This window comes from Panthera pardus, unplaced genomic scaffold (genome assembly GCF_024362965.1).
Source record: "Panthera pardus isolate Hobbes unplaced genomic scaffold, ASM2436296v1 HiC_scaffold_20, whole genome shotgun sequence".
Classification (NCBI taxonomy): domain Eukaryota; kingdom Metazoa; phylum Chordata; class Mammalia; order Carnivora; family Felidae; genus Panthera; species Panthera pardus.
The window spans coordinates 6051429-6076293 of record NW_026526766.1 but is presented as its reverse complement, the minus strand read 5'-3'; the positions used below and the strand labels follow the sequence as shown (position 1 = coordinate 6076293).

Genomic DNA, 24865 nt, shown 5'->3' with positions numbered 1-24865 from the left:
ATGCAGCTTCTGAGCTCCTGACATTACTGCTGCGTTTGATTCAAGGAGAAAGGAGGAAACGGCATATTTGTTTTTTGATCAGGAAAGCGAAAGCTTTCTTAGGAGCATTTTCCTCTCCTACCTGCTCCAGCTATCTTCTCTTCACATCTAATTGGCTATAATTAGGGGTGCCTGGGTAGCTCAGTCGGCTGAGCATCCCACTTCTGATCAGGTTGTGGTCTCAGTTTGTGGGTTTAAGCCCCACATCAGGCTCTGTGCTGACAGCTCAGAGCCTGGAGCCTGCTTCAGATTCTATGTCTCCCTCTCTGCCTGCCCCTCCCCAGCTTACACTCAGTCTCTCTCTCCCTCAAAAATAAACAAACATTAAAAAAGTTTTTGTTTAATCGGCTATAATTAAGTCACATTAGCTACCTTAGGATTTTCCAAGCCTTTAGGCAGAAGTGGGCAATGGAGAGCTTGAGTATGGAAACAGATATTTGATTAACTCCTCATCAGTATCTACCCCATATGCGGCATGTAAGGTCTTCTGCCAAATACTTCTGGCATTATTTCTTGGTTCTCTCTGCCCTTTGTGTCTCCATAATTATACCACAGTAACTCTATGTTAAAAGAAATACCAAAAGTTCTGTTTATAAAGTCGTTAGGTCTAAACCCTAGTAGCATTTTCAAAAAATAATACTCATAAATGGAAAGAAAAATAGTATTTTATTATTACTCTTCAACACTGTTTTTGGGGTGCCTGGGTGGTTCATTCAGTTAAATATCCGACTCTTGATTTTGTCCTAGGTCTTGATCTCACGGTTCATGAAATTGAGCCCCTCGTCGGGCTCTGCACTGACAACATGGAGCCTGCTTGGGATTCTCTCTCTCTCCCTCTCTCTCTGCCTCCCCCACTTGTGTGTGCATGCTTGCTCTCGCTCGTCCTTGCTCTCTCTCTCAAAAATAAATCTTAAAAAATCATTGATTTTTACCAATAGGATGTCTGTGCCTATTGGACACTGTACAATTTCTCAAACCTTGGAATGAGATCGGGTATGTTCACCCATAATTCCTGTTCCACATTGATTTTCGCATGACACTTTTTCTGCAGCAACTCCTAAAAAGCCATCTTCACCAAGAGGTAACATCATCAAAGTAAATGTAGCACAATCTAATGTTGCAGCTGTGAACTACCTGGATCTAATAGTTCACATCATGTACAACAGATCCTATGTATAGCACTGTATTTTCTCTGGAAGATGATCTCATGTAACCCCCTGTGAGTTTTCTGCAGTGCTCTGGAGTACTGGGGTACCCTGCCCATAGACTAGCAACGGCAGGCTTCCACTTTACCAAACTACCTACAGATTCTTGAGAGTCAGTCAGCCTTTGTCTCATATTGTTCTCTGTACCTGAAATGTCCCATGTTTCTCTATGGAGGGAATATATTGGTCTTTCAAGATACAGCTCAAGTGAAATTTCTTTCTGAACTAGATAGAATTCCATTCCCTCTTGTGCCCCGATATAGTTTGCATATCACATCTTGTTATTGATAATGCTTTATTGAACTTATTAGTGTACGGGTCTTTGTTTCTACTAGGCTCAGTGTCGAAGTGTAGGATATATCTGTCTCTTTGCACCACGCTAGTTCAGTTTATTGAGAGGCACATAGTTAACAAATGTGATGAACAAAGCAATATGTTTTTAAGCCAGTCTCCTTTGCAGGATTGTATTTAACAGGCAGTAGAATCTCATGACTACATGTCTCGTGATTTGATACTGTGCTCCCATTAGTAATCGGGAGCCTTTTTCCAAACTGTGTTCTGTTCCTCTCCCAGATTTAGATATGCTCCCATGTTAAGAATAATTGTTATATAACTATACAAACTTCTCTGATGTTTGGATCAGAAAAAAAATGTCAAAAAAAATTGAGGCACCCATCTAAATGTAATCTAATGATAAAAATCTGATTAGCCTCAAGGAGGAAGCTAAGGTATCTGATGTCAAAATCTCAGGAAGCATTAAAATATGTAACTGTTAATGTTGACTTAGTGCTACCCACATGTATATCAATATTTTTGCCCATCATTTCTTACAAGATCTCATACCTTCAATTTGAGACCATTTCCTGTCTGTAGTACATCCTTTGGAATTTCCTTAAAAACTTCGTGATGATAAACCCAATTTTTTCTTTTGCCTGAAAATGTATTTTGCCCTTGTAATTTAATTATGGTTTAATTTGTTACACAGTTTTGGATTGACAGTTACTGTGTCTATGTACATTGAAGTTCGAGTACCATTTGGTTTCACTGTTGCTATTAGGAAGTCTCTGGTCCAGTTGTAGTTCCTTTTCAGGAGATTGGCTTTTTTCCCTGTAGATACTTTTAAGATTTTCTCTTTGTCTCTGAGGTGGTTTCACTGTGATTGGGAAGGTGAAGAATTTTCTAAATTTTTTTCATTTTTTTTTAAATCTTGCTTGAGATTCAGGCGTGCTGGATCTGAGGATTCAACTGTTCTGGAAACCACTCTCTCTGTAAATACTGCCTCTTTAATCTCTTTTTCTGGGAATTTAATCAGACTTACATTGCACTTTTTTTTTTTTTTTTTACATGTTTCTTAACCTGCCTTTTAATATTTTTCATTTCTTTTTTTGTTTCTCTGGATTGTATTCTAGAAAAATTTTCCATACCTATCTTTGAGTACAGTAATTCTCTTTTCATTTATGCTTAATAGTCTACTTAATGTGTCTACTTTAAATATTGTCTTTTTTATTTCCAGAGGGTTTACTTAGCTCTTTTCTAATCTGTATGCATTCTGCCCCTGTTTTCAATGTTCTCTTATTTCTTTAGATAGTAAAAAAAAAAAAAAAAAATGGTTTTTGTATTCTTTGTTAATCTCAGTATCTGAAACCTTTCTGAGTTTGTTTCTACTGCCTTAGTTCTTTGGGCTCTTACTAGTTTGTTTATATATTTTAGGATTTTTGATTGAGAGCTGGTTAATTTTCTTCAAACCTAATTGTTTGAATGCTTTGCGACCTAAATTGAATTTGAGTTTTTGCAGAGAGGATTTGTATGTGTTCATGGCCGATTACCTGGGAGTACTACATCAGTCTGGAACCCTTAGCATTATATTCTCTGTTTGAAATTTTTCTGGACCCATTCAAGTTGCACAAATTATACATCAGAGGACTGACTTGTGATTGCAGATTCTCAGAGGAAGAATCTTTATTTTCCGCTCACGGACAAACGTGAAAGTGTCCCTTGCTGTTTCTTTACCTTCCACATGGTAGCTTCTCTTTCTTCCTTGTACTGGGAATGTCGCCCCTGCGGCCCCTCCCATCATGTAGATATCTTCTCTTAGATGCCCTGCCTTGGCCAGGCTCTAAGCTTTATCTCCTGTCCCCCATATGCTTTGAGTCATCAGAAGTGGAAGTCAGGGTCTTTTGGGTTTGGCGGAAAAATTCAGGGCAAAATGACTTGATACACTCACCTCCCAGTATTTTCAGTTGTTTTGAGGTGTTTACTCTATTTAATTTTGTAGTTGTTTCAGTGTGGAGAGTCATTTAAGGTGTCTAATTTGCTATACTGTCAGAAATAGAAATTTGCTCTGTAACTTGTTATCTTTCTTATCAGATAGCCTTTAAAGGCTTGCATGTATTTTTTTCTCTAAAGACAGATTTACAACTTGCAAGAGCAGGGTGATGTGTGTTTTGATTGTGGTTTCTGGCCCTTTTACCTTTGTATCCTTTTTATGCATACTTAAGTTTTCCTGCCCAGTAGCTTCCAGCCGCGTGTGGCTGTTTTTATTAAAAAATTAAAATTGGGGGCACCTGGATGGCTCAGTCCGTTGAGTGTCTGACTTGGGCTCAGGTCATGATCTTGGAGTTTGTGAGTTTCAGCCCCTCATCGGGCTCGCTGCTGTCAGTGCAGAGCCTGCTTTGGATCCTCTGTGTCTCTCTCTTTCTCTCTGCCCCTCCCCCTCTTACATCCTCTCTCTCTTTCTCAAAAATAAATATTTTTAAAAATCTTGAAAAAAATTAAAATTTAAAAAATTAATTTAAAAATTTAAATAAAAAAATCTATTTCTTCAGTTGCATTGTCACATTTAAACGTTCAGTAGCCACCTGTAGCGAGAGGCTACATGTTAGACCAAGAAAATATGAACATTTCCATCACTGCAGGAAGTGCTCCTGCCTGCTTCCGTAGGACAACACTGTATTGAGTTCTTCGATTTTTCTGTTTTCTCAGGTGCTTTTAATGCAGTCTCTCCCGTTGGTTACCTACAGACTTGAATTAAATAACCTTAGGCTATAAACCTGCTTAAGTAAGACTTTGGGAGACTGGAGCCTCCTGCATCTTGAGCAGAGACCAGCTTCCTTGTTTCCTTCCGGCTCCAGTGGCTGAGGTTCACAAGCTATAGCTTCAGGGGTCAGTTCTGACTCTCAGACCGATGCTGGCCTCTGACCCCTTCTTTGTCTTTCTATAGGATGGGAACCCCAACCCTCTCATCACTGCTGGTCTCATTCCATCCTTCTCTGTATTTTCAACCTTTCTCCCCGCCCTGCTTCTGACCCTTTCCTCTTACCCCAGGTACTAACCAGTCTCTTTTTAGGATTTCTCTTTTCTTTTGGCTTCTGCGGCTGACTCTTTTTTGGAAGTTTAACTCTGTAACAGAATGTCTCTGGATTACTTTCTTAATATTTCTCTCAATATGCAGATTATCATGATCTATGTTCATTGTAGGTTACCAGCTAGATAAATTTCCTGTAATCCTGCCACCTGAAGATTAGGCAGCCACCATTAATGTATTGTTCTAGGTCTCTGCAGCTAGATTTTAGTATTTGTATGATTAATATGTGTATAATGCTTGGAAAATAGGTATGCCTATTATATGCATATGTGTATATATTTTAAGTGGGGTAATAGGAATACTGTTCATAACCTATCCTTTTCAGTCAACATTAACATCCTTTTATGATTGTAAATACTCCTACTTTTTCTCTTGCACATGGAATTGCTTTCATTTAGTAAACTTCAGTTTGATTCTTCTTGGTTTGGTTTTAAACTTCTCCCCTGTTGTAAAGTATGCTAATAAGATGTTTCTTCTGTATATTCCCATTTATTTTTCATCTGCACAAGTAACATGGTTATTCATTATGGTGGGGATTGCTAATGCGAGGATTCAAATACAGGCAGAAGGGCGTCCTCTATGTTAACCAAGCCTCTTCTCTATAGGCTAAAATCTGTATGCCCTGCCCCTCCCCCCCCCTTGGTAGCAGATCTACCCTGTTTTATAGCAAAAATGTGTTAATGCTGCAAATGAAAAGAATTTTAATTTTAAAATGATACTATAGCTGGTTTTGGATTGCTGATGGGAAACACTAGCATGTTTCATTTAACTACAGTAAGGAAACTTGGACTTTACTGCGCAGTGAAATTATATATTGGACTGAAAGAACAATTATTACTTAAGATATCAACACCTGGAGTACTCAAGCCGGAATTTACCTACCTAATCCTAATACAAGATTAAACCTCAATTTATTTTAACTTGGATCCCTCTGATACTGCCAGCGGATCATGAAGATAGTGGTACAGCGTTATTTTACATCTTAAAACACCTTATACTTTGCAGAGTACTTTGACCTTCAGTTTTGAATTGTTCAAGAGAAATACTGCCTCCATTTTACAGGAACTGAATTGCCCAAAGCCAAAGACTTGTAAAACTACACAGTTGTAGTTATTCAAGCTAATAGTGGCCCCAGACGGCTCTCCCCTCTTTTAAAGTATGTGGCGCTTAAGTTCTGCTTGGATCAGGTCAAGGCTACTGGCCTTATTTTAAGTGACCTTAAATGAGTAGGATTTGTCTCATTATTTGAAACAGACATGTCTTTCTGTTCATTTCAACTTGGAAAAATTACTGAGTGTTTCTGAAGGAATCTTTCATTTTTAACTTTTCACAATTTCTTAACAGATATTTGGAACAAAACAGGAGCTGTTAAATTGGTCAGATGGTCTCCTGACAATAGTGTTGTAATAGTGACCTGGGAAAATGGAGGCCTATCTTTATGGAGTGTGTTTGGAGCCCAGCTGATTTGTACACTCGGAGGAGACTTTGCGTGAGTCAAAGACAAGTTTTAGATAAAGCAACTCCAGAAGATACACACACACAGAAATGTTGTGTCACGCAGCTACCTTTCTTCCATATTTGACTCTTAACCCCAAAACAGTATGTAAGGTTCAGAATTAATTTGTCACAACGTACTGATTGTCCAAACATCCATTCTTTTAAAACTCATTGTTCATTCAGTAAAAATGCATTTGTTTGTTGAACCCCTATTGTGTATGTGACAGCATGTTGGGTTCCAGGATAAATCCGTTCTAGTTTTGCCTTCAGGTATCTAATGATCCTCTAAGAGCAGTAAGCCATGGACATAAGTAACTAGTAGGAAATGGAAAATCACTATCCTTTTGGGTTGATGTAGGTTAACCCAGTGGGTTATCTCTGCCCGCACCATATGATACTTTTTGAACCTTAGTCCTGACAAAATGAATACACCTTCACAAATTGCCTGACCCTGTCATGAAGTTATTCAGGACCTGAAAGATTGTGTCCCGGTGATATACCTTAGTGGATTAACCAGCACTCTAATATTTCATGCATTATTATGTATTTCTATTTTAAAGGAACAAAATACAAAATAAATTTTAGTTTTAAACTAAAGCCAAATATTATATGTAATAGAAGATTCTTTTTGAGTTTCTGTTCTGTTTCAGTTATAGGTCTGATGGTACCAAAAAAGATCCCCTTAAGATCAACTCTATGGTGAGTACTGTCTATAAAATATTACTGTAGTGTGAAAAACTTGGATTTTTCTAATTCCTTTTTTTCCCTCCTCTTGGCCTTATAAAATTACAAAGCTGTTTTAATCTCAGCAGGCTCTTGGACAGTTCTCACTTTGTAAAAGTATTTTTTAAAGTCAGGCTGCCCGATGTTAAATACTTGGTTTTGCTTACATATGTCTAGCAAGCCCCTGTCATCTTTGTGAACGTAGTGATATTCAAAGGCTTTTGCCTTTCCAAAGCCTCAATTCCTATGTGACTCACTAGCACCCACTTCTCATGGCCTCTTTTCTTCTAACATGAAGTGAAATGCTCATTGGGTGGTTTTCCTGTAGGATTTGGACATTTTTTGAACATATTTTTAAAACTTTCCGCAGATGTCTGTCAAGAGCATTAAAGTCCCTGTTGTAACAATATTTTTATTCACTACATATTTTCAAGAGTTTCCATAGAAAGCAGTGGGGTGTAACTCTTATCTTTACATAAGCACATTTTGTGATGTAGCCCTTCTGGGCACCATCTTTGGGAAATTAGTGGCTATGAGGCATATTCACTGCCTTTCTCTCTCACTCCACAGAGGAAGGCATTTTTGATTTCGGGCTTCTTGAAAAGTTAAAACCACCCTGGTTGCCTTGAGTAGTGGTTCCCGGTCTTTTACCATCAAGGACCCCATTTGCTGTCTCTCTCCACTCCATATTTTAAAATAGTTTTTGAACAAATGATTTCGGTGACTGCCCATCAGTGCTTCCGAATGGCATGCACCAGCCAGTGTTTAGCCTCACTAAATTGATATTTTAATCACACACTAGGAATCTAAGCATTTTAGTTAGCTGTTCAGCTCTTACTGTGGAAGAGGAAAACTTCTATTAAGCTTTTGAAATTAAGCAACAATGTATTGTCCCCCTACTATTTTCTCGACCTTGTAGATTGCGATTCACTAATCTCCAAAACAAAAAACTAAAAAACTATCTTGGGATATAGTTACAGAATATTAAAATTGACTGGGCCTGGGGAGTTTATTTGAACCTTCTCCTTTTATAGAGGAAGAAACTTATACCCTGAGAAAACCAAGTGTCTTGGCCAAGGTCATACAGCAGAATGGCCACTAGGCTGTAATGGGAAGCTTCCTATCCAGTGTTGCTTGCTCTGTACAAGATGCGTCTGTTTTGGGTGCTTCTTTGTCAAGTTTCAGCTGGGTCACATGGATCTTGCTCTGCCAGGAATTTCTTTGTATTTGAGAAGCAGTTAAGTTATTGGAGAAGTTATAAAGAGCAGTAGGCATTTCTCAGGATTTGGAGCTAAGATTGGTATCCAGTGTTTTCAGTCTTCCAGGTAGAGAGCAGCAGTGGTGGTTTCCACTGGAGAGAGCCAAGATGTAGCAGGTGTGGGTAGGATTCCTGTCTGAGTTGTTTCTCATAGTTTTTCCAACCTTTGGAAGTCATTAGTAATGCTGTTATTGGTCATTTCAGGATTTGGACATTTGAAGTTAAGAAAGGATAAGAAACTTTTTATTGTCTTGATTTTTCTTCCCCCTTCTTCTCTCCAAGAGCTGGGGTGCAGAAGGCTATCACCTCTGGGTAATCAGCGGATTTGGTGCTCAAAGTACTGAAATTGAGTCTGACTCCAAGAGTATAGTTAAACAGCCTGGCATTCTGCTATTTCAGTTTATCAAGAGTGTACTCACTGTAAACCCTTGTATGGTAAGTTTTTTCAGTTAAAACCGTTTATTTTAGTGGCTTTCAAAGTAGACTATCAAGATTCTTCTTCTAAAATTGGTGTATTATCTTCTTCAGTATATAGTTTTTGTGATTCTTATGTTTCTTTTTAATAACTTACACAAAAATTTTACTTCTGAGCAGCTTTTGTTTTTTGATTTTTTAAAAATAGGATCATAAGCAATTTGAGGGAAAGCAATGTATGCAGATTTACTTGAGTAACGTAATTTAGTCTTTATTTGACTAGAAATTCCCAAAGTGTGCTCCATAAGGCACAGTTTTTAAGAAATAGCAATAGCAGTTAGGATAAGGGAAAGTCTGTCATCATGTAAGTGATGAAATACAGAGATTTCTTATTGTAGGCTCTCAATGTGAAATGTGCATCATGAAAATCCCAGAGTCGGTGTACGAAAAAGAATGTTTCCCAAGCCAATTTAACTATGAATTTTCAAGAACACTTTGAAGAAAATATGCCTAGAAACCTGCTTTGGGAAACACTGCCCCAAATTATAATATGAACTCCTCATGTTTTATTAATCTGAAATAACATATTCTATATTGTTAATGTATAATAATAGTATATGTTACATGTTAGAAGTGCATACGTTGGTATCTGCCACTAATGGATTTTTAAACATTCGGTGCAACCAGTTTCTAAACGAAATGTACAATTATAGTACATTGAGAAAGAATATGACAGTAGTCTGGATCTGAGATTTCATTACTGTAGTTGCAGAACAAAGATCCCCAGAAAAACAGGAACAGAGTAATTCTTCCTCCCCTCCCCCATCCCAATTTATAATTTAAAGGCAAATTTTTGAGTTTTCTGTGAAGACCACATCTGGACTGCCATGGAAAGCTGAGAGGCTGAGGTGCTGTTCTGTCTGATGGAGTGGTCAGTGAATAGTAGGCCCACATTTGAGAGTACTGGCCTTCTGATGGAAAACCAGGGCATAATCGCCAAGAGTAGAAATTACCTTATTTGTCTAAATATTGTCAGAACCCGGCACAGTCCTTGGCACTAACCAAGCATTTACCCAAGTGATTATTGAATTAATTGTTCTGAACCAGGACCACAGACTTGGGCTACTCTTCCCTTGGGCTACAACCGTTCAGCATCCAGTTATCCCCATTCGTAATCACCTTCTTCTTGCCATATGGGCACATGGTGAACATATACCCACAAACTGTTGGACCAGATACATTTTCTTGCCACCATTCATGAGATATTTTATGTGAAACTTGTTTGTATATAATGAGTAGTTCACTTTTCATTTGGAAAATCCCTCCTAGCATTGCCATTTTGGAGCAGTAATAAAGGACACTACCGTGTAGCAGTTGTAAACCAGGTCATATTCTGGAGTCTACATAATAAAACAGACTGTAGCACAGATTTTGTTTACACTGGGAAGTAATCATGAAACTGTTACCTGTTCCCTTTGAATATAACAGTGCATGAGATCATTACGTAGTTGTGTCCTCAATGAGTAAAATCTGCATTGAGAAACATGGCACATTTCCTAGGATAAGACTAAATCAATGTATTAACGTGCTTTCCTTTACCTGATACAGAGGTGTTTTTATTGGCTTTCCTCCTTTACCCTCTTCTTCCCTTCTCCCTCATCCAGAGTAACCAGGAGCAAGTGCTGCTTCAGGGGGAGGATCGATTGTACTTGAACTGTGGAGAGGCCTCACAAACCCAGCACGCCAGGGGTTCCTCGGCGCACCCTGAGCATAAGGCTGCTGGGGCCAAAAGCCCCTTTGCAGATAGCGGTGTAGAGTCTCAGGGTTTAAGCACTTTGCTTGGACATCGGCATTGGCATGTGGTGCAGGTAAGTCTTCAGTTACTGTTGGCTGTTGACGTAGTCCTTGCTAAGGTAGCACCTGGAGCAGAGTTAAATTTCTTCTGTTCCTTTGGAAAATTGAGAAGCTTTTTAACCTTTTTGACTGTCACATCTCTCTTCTGCTTTTCTGTCTTGTCGTCTTCTTTTCTTGCCACTGATGTAGCGTGGTCCCCACTGTGTTGAGCCCACGAGCAGCTAACAGTTCCCCAGACTGCAGATGTGTGCTTTGCCCTCTGAAGGAGCAAAACTTTATACAGCTGTCAGCCTTTTTGTTTTCTTTTTTGGTGTAAATTCAGCTCTGCAGATTTGCATAGGCAAAAGTGTAGTGATTTCATGGAAAGGGACAGTGTCCATTAGGACCCTGTGCCGCTGACCTGTAGTCCTGATGAATACATGTGTGGGTTAACTGCCTGACTTTGAACCCAAATTGCAGACTTCCATTCACACTCTAGAACCTTATTATCAATAATAGTATTATTACGTAAATCTTGTTCCAAATTACTTATTCTGGTATAACTTTTAAATTAGTTTCTTTGAATAATTCTGATAAACTGGGATTTAACATGGAAATTAATTCTGAATTTTGACACCAAATAAAATTAATTTTAGTAAATCAACAAGCTGGAGTCTCTTGAAAGAAACTTGCTACACAATTTTGTAAGTCCCGAATGTTTTCTTTCCCCTTCTGATACCAAAGTGTCTTCAGTACATCAACAGTGACTCTTGGATTAGCTTCCTTTAGTCAGGTGCTATTTCCACAGTTCTTTGCGCTCCTTCTCCATTCTGTACTTTTACTCTCGTAGCTTGTTCAGTTCCCGTGGTATTTTCAGTTGACTTTGAGTGGAGATAATGAGAGACAGAAGAGTGGTCATTGTATGAGGCGTTGAAGGAATGTCTCCTGCACTAGCCTGTGGTACACACTAAAAGAGAATGTGTTTAACTTACATTAATAAATTCATAAAATCAAACAGTGTGTGTACCATTTTATAATTAGTAACAATTATAAAATAAAACTGCATCAGCTACTTCCTTGACTAAAATTTTCCACTGCTCCCTTCTCTCTTATAGCCATTTCTCTGCTATTTTCATTTCCCCATACTTTGAACTATTCATTCTACACTGACCTAGCATCAATGCCAGTTCTGCCTAGCCAGGTCTGTGTTGCCAGAGAGCCAAGTAGAGCAGAGGATCAAAGAAGGTAGGTCTGGAACTCAAAAATCCGTCAGGCAATAAATAACAAAAATTGAATTTCCTTCCAGCTCAAAAATTCAGTGATTCTGTGATTCTTAGCTATCTATGAATTATCCCATATTAGTAGCACATACACTGATTTTACCACTTTAGACAAAGTAGGTACTAGGAAGATTCTTTTGTCATTTTGTTAGCCATCTAAAATATTCAGAAAGATGGACTTTAGCTTTACCCAGTTCTTGGTTTTTTTTTTTTTTTTTACTTAAAACTAATAAAAATAATGTCAGAGTTCTAGTCACAAAAACAATTAAGTTGTAATAGACTCATAGAATTTTTAGAGCTGGAAGGACCTTAGAGATTGTGTAGTCCAACTGGATTTTATACATGAAGAAACTGAGGCTCAGAGAAGTTAGGTGACTTGCCCAAGGTCACACAGCAGAGTAGTGTCAGACTTAAACTTACCATAATACAAAATTAAAGTAACAATCTAACTTATTTCAACACCTCTAGGTATTAAATGTTGAATCATATACTGTTGACCTTGAACCAAGATCTAGAATGTGTCTGTTTGGCAGTGTTTCGTTATGATTTGCCCTGAACTTTGTTGGCTGGCCCTCTAGCCAGATGAGTCAGTGCAGCATATGCAGGAATTTTGGTGTGGCAGTTTATGGTGTTCATATAACGTAATGCTTTACCTCCCGGGCTTTTAGCCATGAGTAATGATTCCCTGAAGAAACATGGGTACCTGTTTAATTCCCTCTCCAACATACGCTCTTCTCTGGCATAAGTGCCCACAGCCTCTATCAAAGTGACGTTGTTTATGTGATTTATACTTTGTATTCTTCTTAGACAGCTTAGAGGTCATCAAATGAGCTCCAAGTAATTCTGTCTCTCTGTCTGTTCCTCATCTAGACCGCTGGACTTGTTGCTTATTTAGGCCTTCTACCTTGTACTTGTTGGTCTCCTGATCAGAAGATTCAGTGTTAAATATGCTTTTCCTTTCACTTAACACACGTGCACACTTGCCAGCAGTTCGGTTAGTGGCTGGTGGTAGGGATGGTGCTTTTCTTGTGTGTGTGTTTTTTTAAATGTAGTTTTCCTGTCTACGGATTTTAAAAACTTTGAAAGTTGTTGGTTGACAAATGGAGCACAAATAGTGTGAAATTAAAACGACAACAGCATCCTTGTGCTTTTAGGGTACATTCCTTCTTGGACTGCCATTTATTTTTACACCCAGTACGTTGTGTGATACAAACATTTTTTTCTGAAAGGCGCATGAATCGTTACCATCCACTGTTCTGAAATGGTGGTTTCATAGTTAACCTGGCTAATGACTCTTTGGAAAAAAATAGGCTTCACAAAATATGCTAGGGATATCAACAGAGAGGATTTTATTTTATTTTATTGTATTTTTCAATATATGAAGATTATTGTCAAATTGGTTTCCATACAACACCCAGTGCTCATCCCAACAGGTGCCCTCCTCAGTACCCATCACCCACCCCACCCCCCCGCCACCCCCCATCAACCCTCAGTTTGTTCTCAGTTTTTAACAGTCTCTTATGCTTTGGCAGAGAGGATTTTAAAAGCTGTTTCATTTATACATGATTTACTCTGCTTTCTAGAATGTGGATCAGATGTACTGGGTGTGGTGTTAGGCACGAGCACACCTGCCAAGAGGGTGGTGCTCTCAGTCTCTCCGGCTACAGACAGAAGCAGTGTAAGCAGGAGATAGATAGGTGTTAGCAAAATGACTTTAAGGGGGAAAAAGGTAGATATAGGTTTTTGGGGAGACTGAGGAAAATCCTAAGGTATTAAGAATAGAGATTCTGTCCCTCAGCACTCAGTCTCCCAGTGACGTGGAGTGACCTTTGTGCCCTGAGTCTGCTGTCCTGGCCTGAATTCTTCATGACTCGTTGGCTTCCTTTTCCCTTACTTCTGCCATTTCCTGTTCTGAGTATTGGGGGCAGAGCTCAAAGTTCGGGGGACACAGAGATCAGTAAATGGAACCTACTGGGGAAAATGAAAGTTTTTGTTCTCCTTTCATAGCATCTTCAGACACACAACTGCATCAGAAATAAAGCTTCGTTTTCAACTTAGACTTTGAGCTTTGAAAATAAACCATTTGTGGTTTGTCGCACCTCAAACATTTTTAGAGGTGAAAAGAATACGTTTTTTTCTTGTAGAGATACCCATCAGAGTGTGGATCATTCGATAAAACTTAACCTTGGTTCCTACGTTAGAACCCTTCGAGTTGGAATCGACTGCATCAGGGAGATTCCGCCTCACCCTCTCCCCACCTACGTTTATCAATACTTGGGAAACACATAAGGTTCAGTGGAAGTAGGGGTCTCTTCAAGTGTTCTGGGTAGCTGGCTCCATTGTCCTCTAGGCACAGCCTTCTTCAAGTGACTTGATTTTTTTCATCCACAAACAATTCACTTACCACCTCCCACAAAACTACTTTGAACTCTTCTCTCACCACCCGGTCATGACTTCAGGTTACCGTGCTTCTGAACTGATGTCATCCATCATAGGGAGCTTTATTAACTGGCCTGAATGATGCAGTTTATCTGTCAAGATACACGTTAAGCCTTTTTCAGGCATATAGCGTGACAGTGTTATCTTTGATTCTGCAAGGTAGGCTTCCACAGACCAACCCTGGGGCTGAGAGCTTCCTAACGTACCAAAAGCTATTAATTTATTTGGATTTTAGGTTGACTTACTAGATAATAAATGAAGTCTAACAAATAGTTTTATAAATAAATTTTAAGACCGATATTTTCAGCATACTGTTTTTACTTGATTTTTGTTTTGTTTTCACATTACGTAAAAAAAATCTTATTAGATTTGATTGTATTGTACTGGCTTTTAAATTTGGCTTTCTTTTTAAAAATATATAATGCTTTTTCTTTGAGTACAATGAAAATGAATTTGAATAAATTGAGGTTCTTCTAGGAACAGAAGAATCTTCCCTTGTTCTTTCTTTCTGTTAAGTTTCACCCCACACTCACCACATGCTCATGAAAACTGCTTAATCAGTTGGCTAGTAGAGAGATCAGTCTCACTAAAGGTGGAATTTACTTAGTTTACATTGATACCTCAAGAATCTTTTAAGTTTAAAATTCTTACTAGAGTAATACAAAGACACCATGCACAGAGATGTAAGACTGACAACCTGGAAAGGTATATTTAGTACCAGAATTGCAGATTAAGAGTTAGTATGTGTAATCAAGAGTTCTTACAGGTGAATAGGTTACACACCCTAGTAAAAAACAGTAGCCTGTATGTACTTCTATGGGTGTATGGATGTTTGTTTTGAGATAAAATAAAAACCGACCAGTGGTTATCCCTGGAGCAATGATGGAACAGAATTTTGTTTTGTACTTTGTATATTTTTATATTGTTTAAGTTTTATAAGCAGTATTTTGCTGTTTTAATCAGAAAATATAAAAATAATAAAAAAATAGCTCCATTAAAAAGCAAAACAATCTCTTGCCGAGGCTCTCATTTTATCAGATAGGGTTGTTTGGGGATGATGCCAGTCAGCAACTCAAGACAGTTCATCTCCCAGTTGTTGGTTGTCCTCATGACTGGTTCTCTAAAAGTTTTTTTGTCAGTCTGTATTTATTGCGTGTTCAATATTTAAAATAAAAACGGGGTAGAGAAAAAGCAGTGTAGGGTAGGAAAGCCTCATGTCTAGAAACTCATAATGAAATGGTTAAGGCAGGAGATGTGAAATATGGACTGGTATTCAAATGGTAAATTCCAAGTACTCTGCTAGTAATACCTGTTATTTGGTAACACTAGACATCGTACAGGAAAATGAATTTCATATTGTGACGTTAATTGCTTTAAGTTTAAATACATTTTGGAAGTCTTACCAAACTGATGTATTATTTTCTGTAGATTTCCAACACCTATCTAGAGAGCAATTGGCCTATACGGGTGAGTTATTTGTTATTTTCTTGGTGTTAACTTTTATTGGATAGCGTTTGCTGCAAGAGGCATTCTGGGAATTCAGCCTTTTCGGTGGGTGCATTGATAAAAGTAACATTTTAATACTTGATCCTTTGTACATTGTTAGCGTATTAACATCTATAATTTGGTCAAATGTAACTTGCGTGTAAATATTCAGATTTTTATATTTAGCATTTTACATTTAATTCACTTAGCAAACATTTATTAGTAGTCTGTTTGCCTGACACAATAATGCTAAGCTCTTTATACTTAATAAAGTATATAGGTTTGCAAAGAGGAGTTCTTAATTTTTTTTTTTTTAAATTAGTTTTCAGCTATTGATAAGCTTGGACAGAATATTGCTGTGGTTGGCAAGTTTGGTTTTGCACATTACTCTTTACTCACCAAAAAATGGAAACTTTTTGGAAACATTACCCAGGTTAGTCTTTTTGAAATTAAAAACTGATGTCTCAGACTCTAAGAGAACTGTAAAGTAAGCTACTGTTAATAAAAACTCAAATCAATAATCAAATCAGATAAAAAATTTAGTTAATAAAAAAATGATGTTGATGTTGGATTACATGTAAGAGTCAGTTCTAATAAAGTACTTGATATTTGGTAAAGGATTTGTATGGAGATGGTTTTTAACTTGAGGATTTACTCTTCCATTACATCTTGGGATCACCAGCTATGATCAGAATAAATATCCACAAAATTTGACATCGTTTCGTGCTTGTCAGTGTGTGATGTAAAGATGTGGGTGGCATAGAAAGATGGGCAGTTGGATTTCGCACGAATCAAGTAGGAAAAGACGAGGAAGTTCCTGTTAAGTAGGTGCCTGCAGTGCACTTGAAGGGGCTTCCTGAACCCTTGTCACCTCACTGATCTTCGTAACTCAGGACACTGATATCACTCACCATTTTATAAAAGAAAAACCAAGATTTGGAGTCAAGCAGGTGATAAATGATAAAGCCAGAATTTAACCAAAGTCTGTTGACTATTCGGGGGAGTAATGATGCTGCATGGTACCCAGTTCTTTACAGAAATGTTTGTATATTCAGAATAGGACATGAATCATTATTATTAAAGGCCCCAGAGTAATACTTCATTGGGGGGGATAGAGAATAGAGCAGAAATAATTTGAGCTTTCATTGTCTGCGTAGGAATATTTTATAAGTGTGTTACTTGTTGTAACTTCTGGCAGCATACATAAAGGTAAATAGCGTTTTTGATTATCTTTTAAGGAGCAAAATATGATTGTGACTGGTGGCTTAGCCTGGTGGAATGATTTTGTTGTCCTGGCATGTTATAACATAAGTGACCATCAAGAAGAGGTAGGGTTTTGTTTCTTTCAGAAATAATAGATTTTTATATTTTAAAGATGTTAATAAGCACTATTTGGTTTAATATTAAAATAATTTTTGGAAAATGAACAAATCATTTTATTCTTAAGAATTTGGCATTTTTAGGGGCATGATCTCACGGTTCGTGAGTTTGAGCCCCGTGTCGGGCTCTGTGCTGACAGCTCAGAGCTTGGAGCCTGCTTCGGATTCTGTGTCTCCCTCTCTCTCTGCTCCTCTCCCACTGACACACACACACACACACACACACACACACACACACACACACGCTTTCTCTCTCTCAAACGTAAATAAACATTAAATAAAAAAAAAAGAATTTGGCATTTTTAGGTAATGAGACTTTCATTATGGGTTACTACTTTTAAAACATTTTTAAAGGGTCACCAGCGTGGCTCAGTTGGTTGAGCATCTGACTTTGGCTCAGGTCATGATCTCACAGTTCATGAGTTTGAGCCTCACAGTGGGCTGTCTGCAGTTAGCACAGAGCCTGCTTCGGATCCTCTGTCTGCCGCCCCCCTCCCCCCCCACCCCTTCCCCCACTTGCACGCATACACACACTCTCAAAGATAAATATTTAAAAAAAATTTTTTTTAGATTTTTAAAGGGAAAATTCAAACTTTTAAGATAACTTTTTCTAGGGATTTTTAGCGGTTAGACATTCTCTGTGAAGTTTATAAAAAGAATTATTCAAAGCTGAGAAGTTTATAAGGATGGCTATAATTTATTGATTTGTATGTTTATATTTTTAGAAACTGCCGGTCTACTTATATCAGGTCTAGATATTCAGGTCTTTAAAAGGGAGTGCCTGGGTGGCTCAGTCAGTTGGGCGGCTGACTCCGTTTCGTCTCGGGTCAGGGTCTCATGATTTGTGAGTTTGAGTCCTCATGTTGGGCTCTGCGCTGACAGTGCAGAGCCTGCTTGGGATTCTCTCTCTCCACCCCCTCTGCCCCTCCCCAGCTCATGCACAGGCTCACATGCTTTCTGTCTCTCTCTCTCTCTCTCTCTCTCTCTCTCTATCTCAAAATAAATGAGCTTAAAAAAAAAAGTACCTTATACATTCCCTGTTTTAATCACTTCATCTTTTGGCTGTTTGTAAATGAGCCTACCCTGTGAAAATATAAACATTATTAATGCTCACATTAGTCTTTAAATTTCTCTTACTTGAAAAGAAGTCAGTAGACAAAACACAGATGTCTAAAGTATTTAGTCATCTGTGGTGTAGGTATCTTGTTTTTACAGTTTTTCTCTTTTTGTGTTCTTCAGCTCAGAGTTTATTTGCGAACATCAAATCTGGACAATGCCTTTGCTCACATCACCAAAGCACAAGCAGAAACATTACTGCTCAGTGTCTTCCGGGACATGGTAATAGTATTTAGAGCCGACTGTTCAATATGCCTTTACAGTATTGAAAGAAAATCTGATGGGTAAGTATATAGCATGTGACAAGTCACTTTTTGCTTTTGTGTATTATGTTTCCTCTGTAGTTTTTATTTTCTTAAAAGTTATTCTAATTTTGCATTTCGTTTCCTTTGTTTTAGAAGTTAAAAAAGTAAGAAATGCTATGCTTAGTGATGTTCATGTGGTTATTTTTTAGCCACCTAAGTAAATAAAAGAGGCTGCACTAGCTTCTTCAGCTGATCTTACTGGATTTATTTGGAAAAAAAGAAAAAGAAAAGGAAAATCTAGTTTGGGATGGGGTAACTTCGATACAAGGTTTTTTTCACAGCCTTGAAAACAAGTGGTTACCAGCGATCCGAAAGTTCTAGACACTTGGGGAAATTTAACACTGGCTTCAAGCCTTAGGAAGAGTGTCCTTTGCCAACTCACATAATTTCCCCCGAGCTAGATGGCTGTAGACTGTAGCGGGAAATGCTGTGCGTCCCTGTTGCTGTTGTGTGTTGCCTGTATTCTTCTTGGTATATGGTTGGCTTGCAGCACTTAGACCCCACGTCTTGAGTTTTATTTTAATCTTGTGATGTGTATTTGTTTCTTTTTTAAAATAGTCGTGAAGTGTGTATTTGCTGAAATAGCTTAGTGATTGAGGAATATTGTAAAGATAAGAATTAAGAAATTTTACTAGCCTCAGACAGAACCCGTATCCTTTCTCAACTAACTAAGCTATTACTATTTTTGTTTCCTAGTTTCCTTTCCTAATCTTCCGAGGTCTTTTTCTCCTTCTTTCCTTTCTTTCTCCCTCATTTCCATATGTATTTTTTGTATATGTCAACCTCACCAGTCTACTGCTTAAAGGATATTTGGGGAGGAGGGAATGAGAAGGAGAAGGCATTTGGATCATCCATAAGCATGAAATCTACTGTTAATAGTGGACAAGAAAGGAAAACAAAAAACTCGTTAGCCTTCATGTTGAGGTGTATTTTTCTCTTTTTTTGCAGTCCCACCACTACAGCTGGTATTCAGGTTCTTCAAGAAGTCTCCATGTCGCGCTACATTCCTCACCCTTTCCTTGTAGTGTCTGTCACTCTGACATCAGTGAGCACAGAGAATGGGATCACCCTGAAAATGCCACAGCAGGTACCATTCCCTTATCAGAGCTTTCTAGAGTTTCATCTCGGTTTATAGCATTTCAGGGTGATACCAGCAACTATTTATTTGTTTAGCAAATAAATATTAAGTGTCTAACATGTCCTTCTATGGAGATACTGGGTTATAGTGGCAAACTAAACAAACTGGGCTTTTGTTCAGACAATACAGAAGTAATTGTGTACGTAATTAATTACAGTTGTGATACACATACCAGAAAGTAGTATAGGTCACCCTAAGAGTATATAACAAAAACACGGAATAGTCTAGATAGAGATTTCTGTACCATTTAAATTGAAACCCAAAGGGTGAGTGGTAGTTATCTAAGAGGAGGAATTTCAGGTCAGTGAGAAGAGTAGTGCAGAGGCCCATAGGTAGGAGAGAAGATTACACATTCAGGGAATTGGAAGAACTTCAGAGTGAGTGGACTTTATCTTAAAGTCTGGCTTTATTAGGAAGTCTGTAAAGTATCTTAAGCTGGATATTATTAGATGTAAGCTTTGTAATGTTCAGTCTAGCCATAAGAAGGAGAATGAACCAGAGTGGGACAAAACTGGGTATAGGGAGAGAAGCTGAGAGGCCCTTATAACGATCTAAGTGGAGGGTGCTAGTGACCCAAACTTGCCAGTGAAAAAGAAGATGGAAAGAAGTGGAATGAACATAAAATACAAACACTGCATGATTAGTCAACTGTAAGGAAAGAGAAAACATAATGCCTTAGTTTGTGATTAAACCAACATTTTAAACTTCCTATTCCAAGTTTCCTTCTTCTTAAAAACTTTTTTAATGTTTATTTATTTTTGAGAGAGAGAGAGAGAAAGCGCAAGCCAGGGGAGGGGCAGAGAAAGGGAGACACAGAATCTGAGGCAGACTCCAGGCTCTGAGCTGTCAGCACAGAGCCCGACGCAGGGCCTGAACTCACAAACTGCGAGATCATGACCTGAGCCAAAGTCAGACGCTCGACCGACTGAGCCACCTGGGCACCCCCCCAAGAAGCAGACTCTTAACCGTAGAGAACAAACCTGATGGTCACCAGAAGGGAGATAGGTGGGGGATTGGTGAAATACATACACGACAGGGATTAAGGAGTGCACTTGTGATGAACACCTGGTGATGTATGAAAATGTTGAATTGGCTATACTGTACACCTGAAACTAATATAACACTATGTTAATTGGAATTTAAAAAGTTAACAAAGAGGGCCTTTCACGAAGGGAAGAGATCTAATGTGGTAAAGAGCAAATTAAGAAGTTGAAATGTAGTGGGAAATAGACTGATTACTCCTTGCACAGAGGAAAGACCAAGATTGCTACAGCAAGGCATGTCTTGATTCAATATTAGAGATTAAAGAAACTCCAACAACGAAAACTGTTTAAAAACAGTGAGATGGCCTCCCTTATGAGAGGGGCTCCTTGTCTCTGAAGCTCCTAAGAAGAATCATCTGCCAGAGAGTTTTTGGGGTAAGGGATGGTATATTTGATTCTTTCAAATTTGGCATTTGGGAGATACATGTAGTCCCTGCTTTTATGTTAAGTTTCTGAAAAGCTTATTAAAATTGCTTGAAAGTGCTGTTGCAGTCATCTGTTCTTACATATTGTAGTATAGAAAATGTTGAATGCATGGACGCGAATGAAGAGAAATGGTTGCATTTGTTTAGTGAGGTAATGTAAAATGTAGTGAAATTTGCCCATTTTAACACTCCACAATGGTCATTGTGAACATTAGTCGTGTTGTGGTGAATTGTAGTAGGTCCTCCTAAGAAGTGTTACGGAGTTTCTGTGCCAGTCCCTGGGCCCACTGTTCTGATTCTTGGGACTGCGTCTTCATTTTTCTTCGTCCTCTGCGGTCAGGCTCTTACAGTTGCCACGCATCTTTTAATTTCCATTTTTCCTTCTCCTACCTCCATGTTCTATGTTGTTTCTCATGTGTTATGGAAAGATAATCCAGTTTTTAGTTTTCATGTTTTTCTGTGCTAAATTGAGAACCACAACTTCTTTCCAAGTAAAGTTCTCAGTCTTTGAAGCACTTGTTTGGAGATACTTTTTATTTTTTTAATTTCTACTTTTTTGTAAATTAATAGCATTTCTTTTCTTTTAAGTGTTTTATTTTTATTTTTGAGAGAGAGAGCAGGGGAGGGGCAGGGAGAGAGAGGGAGACAGAATCTGAAGCAGGCTCCAGCTTCTGAGCTGTCAGCGGAGCCCGATGTGGGGCTGGAACCCATGAATAGTGTAGCAAGATCATGACCTGAGCCGAAGTCGGAAGCTTAACCGGCTGAACCAGTTGAATTATGCGTCCCAATAACAGTTCTTATTACATTTATTTTCTACCTGGACACAGTCTGAAGAAAAAGTGAATGACAAAACCCATGAATCTCCTGGACCGTCTTGCCATTTCTTATACACAGTCCCTGTGGTGTCGGAAAGCCAGTACAAAAGCGTTTGGAGTAACTGCTTTGCAATAGCATACGTAGGGTGTCTGTGCTGTTTTTCTGACTGGACCCTAAATAATGACGACAGCTTAAATTCATCCTGTCAACAGGCCTCAAGCTGGGATGCAGTCCCACCCGTTCCTTCCTAAAATTCTTCCCTTCTCTGGTTTGTGTCACGCTGTGCTCCTCTGTCCCTTCTGGCCACCGGATGCTTTCCAGTCCTGCATCCTTCGCTTGAGGAAGCTCGTCCGCTTCCTTCACTTCACCAGCTCGCTGTGGTTCTGGCATATGCTGCTCTGAACTCAGTTCCTCTCTCACCGCACCTTTCCTTGCAAGCCTTCCGGTTCTTTCACGTTTATTTAGTGAGCGAGGAAATTAAACCGTTCAATTTTCCCTTCCTTATTGCCTTCTCCTTGTAACTGGTCAGTGGTACCTGGCACCTCCCCTAGGTGCGAGAGCCTGAAATCCTCTTTGATTCAGTTGTCTCTTTTCCTGCCTTTCATATCTGTGGTGTCTGTGAGTTTTTTTGGTTTTTTTTTTTTTTTTTTTTTTTTTGACGGGGGGAGGTTTGGTAAATCAAAATACTAAAATGCTCTTCCTCTTTACAAGTGAAAACATCTTGATATCTGAGATTTCGCTGTAAAACAATGCTTTTCAACCTTCAGCCAGGTGAGAGGGTTTTTAATGGGGAGTCCTACTTTAGGATTTGATTGAAATTTTCCATAATGAAAAGGCAGACTGTTTCATTCACTCCTGAAGTTAACACCCATGATGTCTGCCAGTACCTCAGAATTTTTTTAAGTTTATTTTGAAAGAGGGAATATGAGCAGGGGAGGGGCAGAGAGAGAGGGAGAGAGCGAGAATCCCAAGCAGGCTCTGCACTGTCAGCACGGAGCCTGACATAGGGCTTGAACCCACAAACTGTGAGATGATGACCTGAGTCGAAATCAAGAGTCATACGCTTAACTGACTGAGCCGCCCAGGTGCCCCTGGATAATGGATAACTCAGAATTTTTAATAACTCTCTTAAGAATCATAAGTAGTGGCTTATTTTCTGCCTTCTTTTTTAAACCTGGCTTTCCAAGCCCTCCTTGAAGGTCTCTTTTATGTTTTTCCCATAATATTCCTAATCTAGTCAGATTGTTCTCATTTTCCCAAAAGAAATGTTATGTCTCGGTGTCATTCACGTGATGTTCTTCATCTGGAGAACCAGCCCCTTCCCTTTCTCCCAGGTGTCCTCCTCACCCTTCAAGCCCGTTTCACCCTGTAAGCCTTCTGTGGCTGTGCCAGCGAGGTCACTGAAAGGTCTCTCACATTTATGAACTTGTGAAATTCTCCTCATTTTATCAGGATAATTCAGCTCTGCCCTCAGTTTTACATTCATTTGTACTGTTCCTGAGTTGCAGTGTGGTCAGTTATAGCCTGGCCAGAAAGCAGCCTGTTCTCCACATTGCCCAGCAGAACTGCTGTGCACGGTACACACTCCGTAAACACTGTTGGTGGTTTCACCTGTAAACCATATAGATTGGGGGGGGTGGGGGATGCTGCAGACCTACGGATTAGCATGAGTTCAATTTTTCTTTCAGGCTCGTGATGCAGAGAGCATTATGCTAAATCTCGCAGGACAGCTCATCATGATGCAGAGGGACAGATCGGGGCCTCAGATCCGGGAGAAGGACAGTCACCCTAACCAAAGGAAGCTTGTGAGTAAAATAAAAGTCATTTAGAACATTAAGGATGAAGGGATAAAATAACTTAAGAGGGGAGTATTGTCTGTGACTTGGAAACTGGAAGACGTGTAATATCAGCCTTTAAGTTTCTAGGTAGAAGACTGTTTGCGAAGGGTAAATAAGAACGTTTTGCAACAATTATATGTTCCATGCTCCAGATGGTAATGCTTAGGCATTATTATTTGCTAATTCTAATGGGAAAGTAGGATAAATTGATGAAGTTTGTGGGGTCTTTGGGTTTTGTCTTGTTTTTAGATTTAAATACACATACTTTGAAAAAAAGGAAGGTACCCTCATTAACTCTAATTCTAAATAGAGTCCCCTAATTTTCCCAAAAGAAGTTGTGCTGTCGTTTTGAAAGACTTCAGAAACTGGCACCTAGGAACTTCAGAATGTGCAGATTTAATAGGAAGACGATTGATTCTGGTCTTTGCTTTTGCAGCTGCCATTCTGTCCTCCCGTTGTACTGGCCCAGTCCGTTGAAAATGTCTGGACCACGTGCCGAGCAAATAAACAAAAGCGTCACCTTCTGGAGGCCCTGTGGCTGAGCTGTGGAGGTGCAGGGATGAAAGTTTGGCTCCCTCTCTTCCCCAGGGATCACCGCAAGCCCCATTCCTTCTTGTCCCAGCGGATCATGCTGCCTTTCCACATCAATATTTACCCCCTGGCTGTTCTGTTTGAAGACGCGTTAGTCCTTGGTGCTGTCAATGACACTTTGCTCTATGATTCTTTGTACACGCGGAACAGTGCTCGGGAACAGCTGGAGGTGCTCTTCCCTTACTGTGTCGTGGAGAGGACCTCCCAGATCTACCTCCACCACATTCTGCGTCAGCTGCTGGTCAGGAACCTTGGGGAGCAGGCCTTGCTCTTGGCCCAGTCCTGCGCTGCATTACCTTACTTCCCTCACGTGCTGGAGCTCATGCTCCACGAAGTGCTGGAGGAAGAAGCTACCTCACGGGAACCCATTCCCGACCCTCTGCTTCCCACTGTGGCAAAATTCATCACCGAGTTCCCCCTCTTCCTGCAGACGGTTGTTCATTGTGCCAGGAAGACTGAATATGCCCTGTGGAATTACCTTTTTGCAGCCGTTGGAAACCCCAAGGACTTGTTTGAGGAATGCTTGATGGCTCAGGACTTGGACACAGCTGCCTCTTACCTTATTATCTTACAGGTAACACTTCTCTTCTCATAAAGGTACGAGACTTAATGAGCTTAAACTCAGGAGAGAGAAAAAAGAAATATCCTGTGTCGACACTGTGTTTGTGTTAAAGGGA

General features: G+C 39.2%; 1 protein-coding gene across 3 annotated transcripts in view; it reads left to right on the top strand.

Moving 5' to 3' along the window:
* RIC1 (RIC1 homolog, RAB6A GEF complex partner 1) overlaps positions 1-24865 on the top strand; it is a 142201-nt gene that overhangs the window by 104976 nt on the left and 12360 nt on the right. For all 3 annotated transcript variants that reach the window (XR_002084198.2, XM_019463738.2, XM_019463737.2), the window contains exons 9-19: positions 5953-6097; positions 6756-6804; positions 8369-8521; positions 10165-10368; positions 15481-15519; positions 15860-15970; positions 16776-16865; positions 18156-18316; positions 19286-19424; positions 23448-23564; positions 24034-24762. Coding sequence is in view for 2 of the 3 variants with exons in the window: in XM_019463738.2 (XP_019319283.2) it covers positions 5953-6097; positions 6756-6804; positions 8369-8521; positions 10165-10368; positions 15481-15519; positions 15860-15970; positions 16776-16865; positions 18156-18316; positions 19286-19424; positions 23448-23564; positions 24034-24762 (1937 nt within the window). In the remaining variant the exon portion in view is untranslated. The remainder of the gene's footprint in view (positions 1-5952; positions 6098-6755; positions 6805-8368; positions 8522-10164; positions 10369-15480; positions 15520-15859; positions 15971-16775; positions 16866-18155; positions 18317-19285; positions 19425-23447; positions 23565-24033; positions 24763-24865) is intronic.